At 33.5% G+C, this 2044-nt stretch overlaps 1 protein-coding gene across 1 annotated transcript; it reads right to left on the bottom strand.

The window, feature by feature from the left end:
• Positions 1-224: 224 nt before the first annotated feature.
• LOC132638155 (14 kDa proline-rich protein DC2.15-like) lies at positions 225-1010 on the bottom strand. Its single transcript, XM_060355127.1, has one exon. It carries the CDS (start codon positions 942-944, stop codon positions 531-533), a length of 414 nt encoding a protein of 137 aa, XP_060211110.1. The 5' UTR covers positions 945-1010; the 3' UTR covers positions 225-530.
• Between the last annotated feature and the right edge of the window lie 1034 nt (positions 1011-2044).

The following is a 2044-nucleotide window of genomic DNA, read 5'->3' as shown; positions in this document are numbered from 1 at the left end:
ATTATTATTTTGTTTTCTATTAGGTGTTCCCACTTTGCGGCCCAACTAATTTGTATTTATACCATGTAAAGCTCATTAAAGGAGAAACACTCCCCGCAAGAATTCAGAAGAAACTATTTAGGCATTGCATGAACACTATATTGTGCTTTATTCTTACTAGATTGTTCAAGCAAGAAAATATATTTAAAGAAAGCCAATATTGGTGAAATAATAAGAAATTCAAGTCAACAAAGAAATTAAAGCACTATTAGAACAACAAAAGAGATATAAGAACAATCCCTTAGAACAAGTGGTCAAGTGCTCTATTAAGTCCTACCAAAGAAGAACTACAATATAAAATGAAACTTCAGTGAACAAAATAGAAACTCCTAGAATGCTACAACAACAAAAAGCAAATACTTCACATCAGACACTTACAACAATGCGGACTTTAATTAGTAGCGACAGAAAATGAAAATTAAAGTGTTAGCTTGAGAGTCGCTAATACTTATTTTGTGGCTACCCAAAAGAGATCTAAGCACTATAGCTTATTAGGCACAAATGAAGTCTGATGGGAGAGTCTTGCCACAAGTATTAATTAGCAAGCTTAGTGCAATTGGAATATTAATGTTGATTCCGAGAATATTAGCTTTCAATGCAGTGCAAAGACAAACAGCAGCTTCAAGATCCAAAAGTCCACCTAGTACGGAACAACAATGCGGGTCGGGTGGGTTTCCGATGACCGCTCCGACCGGCCCATTCAGCACATTGGCACATACTCCTAATTTTAAGGCATCTCTAGGGCAGTGTCCCTTGGATGGGCTCGGGTTTGGGTTAGGGTTAGGGTTGGGATTTGGTTTTGGAATTGGTGGATTATTGCATCCACTCCAGCAGCCACTTACAAGGGTAAAGAAAAGAATGTTAAAGCATAAAAAGAGAGTAACTAAGTATCTCTTTGAATCCATAACAAATTGAAGCAGAGCACTTATGTTTTGTAGTAGTACTACTTCTTTAGGTGTAGTGTATAGAGAAATTGAGGTATGTATTTATAGGCAATTTGCGTATATGAAATAATTGAGAAATGAGCCACTGAATTTTGGCATGCATGCAGACATGTGAACTAATGCTAGCCTGGAATAAAGGTGGCTAATAATTTTTGTATAGATCTTTTGTTGAAAGTTGAATGTGTTGGTGGAGTTTATTTTATTGGTCTTGGGGATCACAAGACCAACCAATAGGCAATAGGTACAGAAAACACACCCGTGACTATTCATTGGCCTTGTAATTCGTGTTATTCTTTGTGAACTTCAGATTTGATCCACTTGAACAAATGATACAGTGCTTCAATAACTGGCACTCTTATACTTGGACCATGTTATTAGTCGTTTCTCTACTCTTATATTCTCGTCTTTCTAAAATATCAATTGTATTTTGTATTTTTGTAACAAATTCAATTTAGAGAAACGACTAATAATAACAATATATATTAAAAAAAAAACGACTAATAACATGGTCCGAACTCCGAGAATAAGAGTACTACTAATGACATATTGGTTCAATTTTCATATTCATCAGCTTCAGTTAGTTGAACGTTAATTAAGTAAAGATATTAAATGAAAAGATATTAAATGTTTTTAGTGTGCAATAAATTTAATAGATAACTAATATAACCAGAAATAGCTATTTTTATGTTTCTTTCCATAAAAGTACTTTTTTAGGATTAGGCCAATAAATATGAGCAGGGGAAGTAAGAATTGATGGACCATGCTCATTCATTTTCTTAAATTTTCCTCTCCGTTTGGGTAGAAGTTCTATTGATAATAAGTTAAGATATACTGTAGTCTATGCTTTGTTAAAATTTAATAGGATTTTACATTTTTACTGCTAATCACTTCCCATTAAATTCAAAACAGTGTTTGTTAATTCAGACTGTGAATGATTCAATTAATATGTACTTTAAGTTAATGTGAAAATCTAATCTTGATGCAAACCAAATTTCAGAATACAACAGCACACGCATGAGTCATGACTCAACCCTTGAAATTCTGTAAATCTTAAGTTAATG

This window comes from Lycium barbarum, chromosome 4 (genome assembly GCF_019175385.1).
Source record: "Lycium barbarum isolate Lr01 chromosome 4, ASM1917538v2, whole genome shotgun sequence".
Taxonomy (NCBI): Eukaryota; Viridiplantae; Streptophyta; class Magnoliopsida; order Solanales; family Solanaceae; genus Lycium; species Lycium barbarum.
The sequence above is the reverse complement of the archived record's forward strand: the minus strand, read 5'-3'. Positions and strand labels throughout refer to the sequence as shown.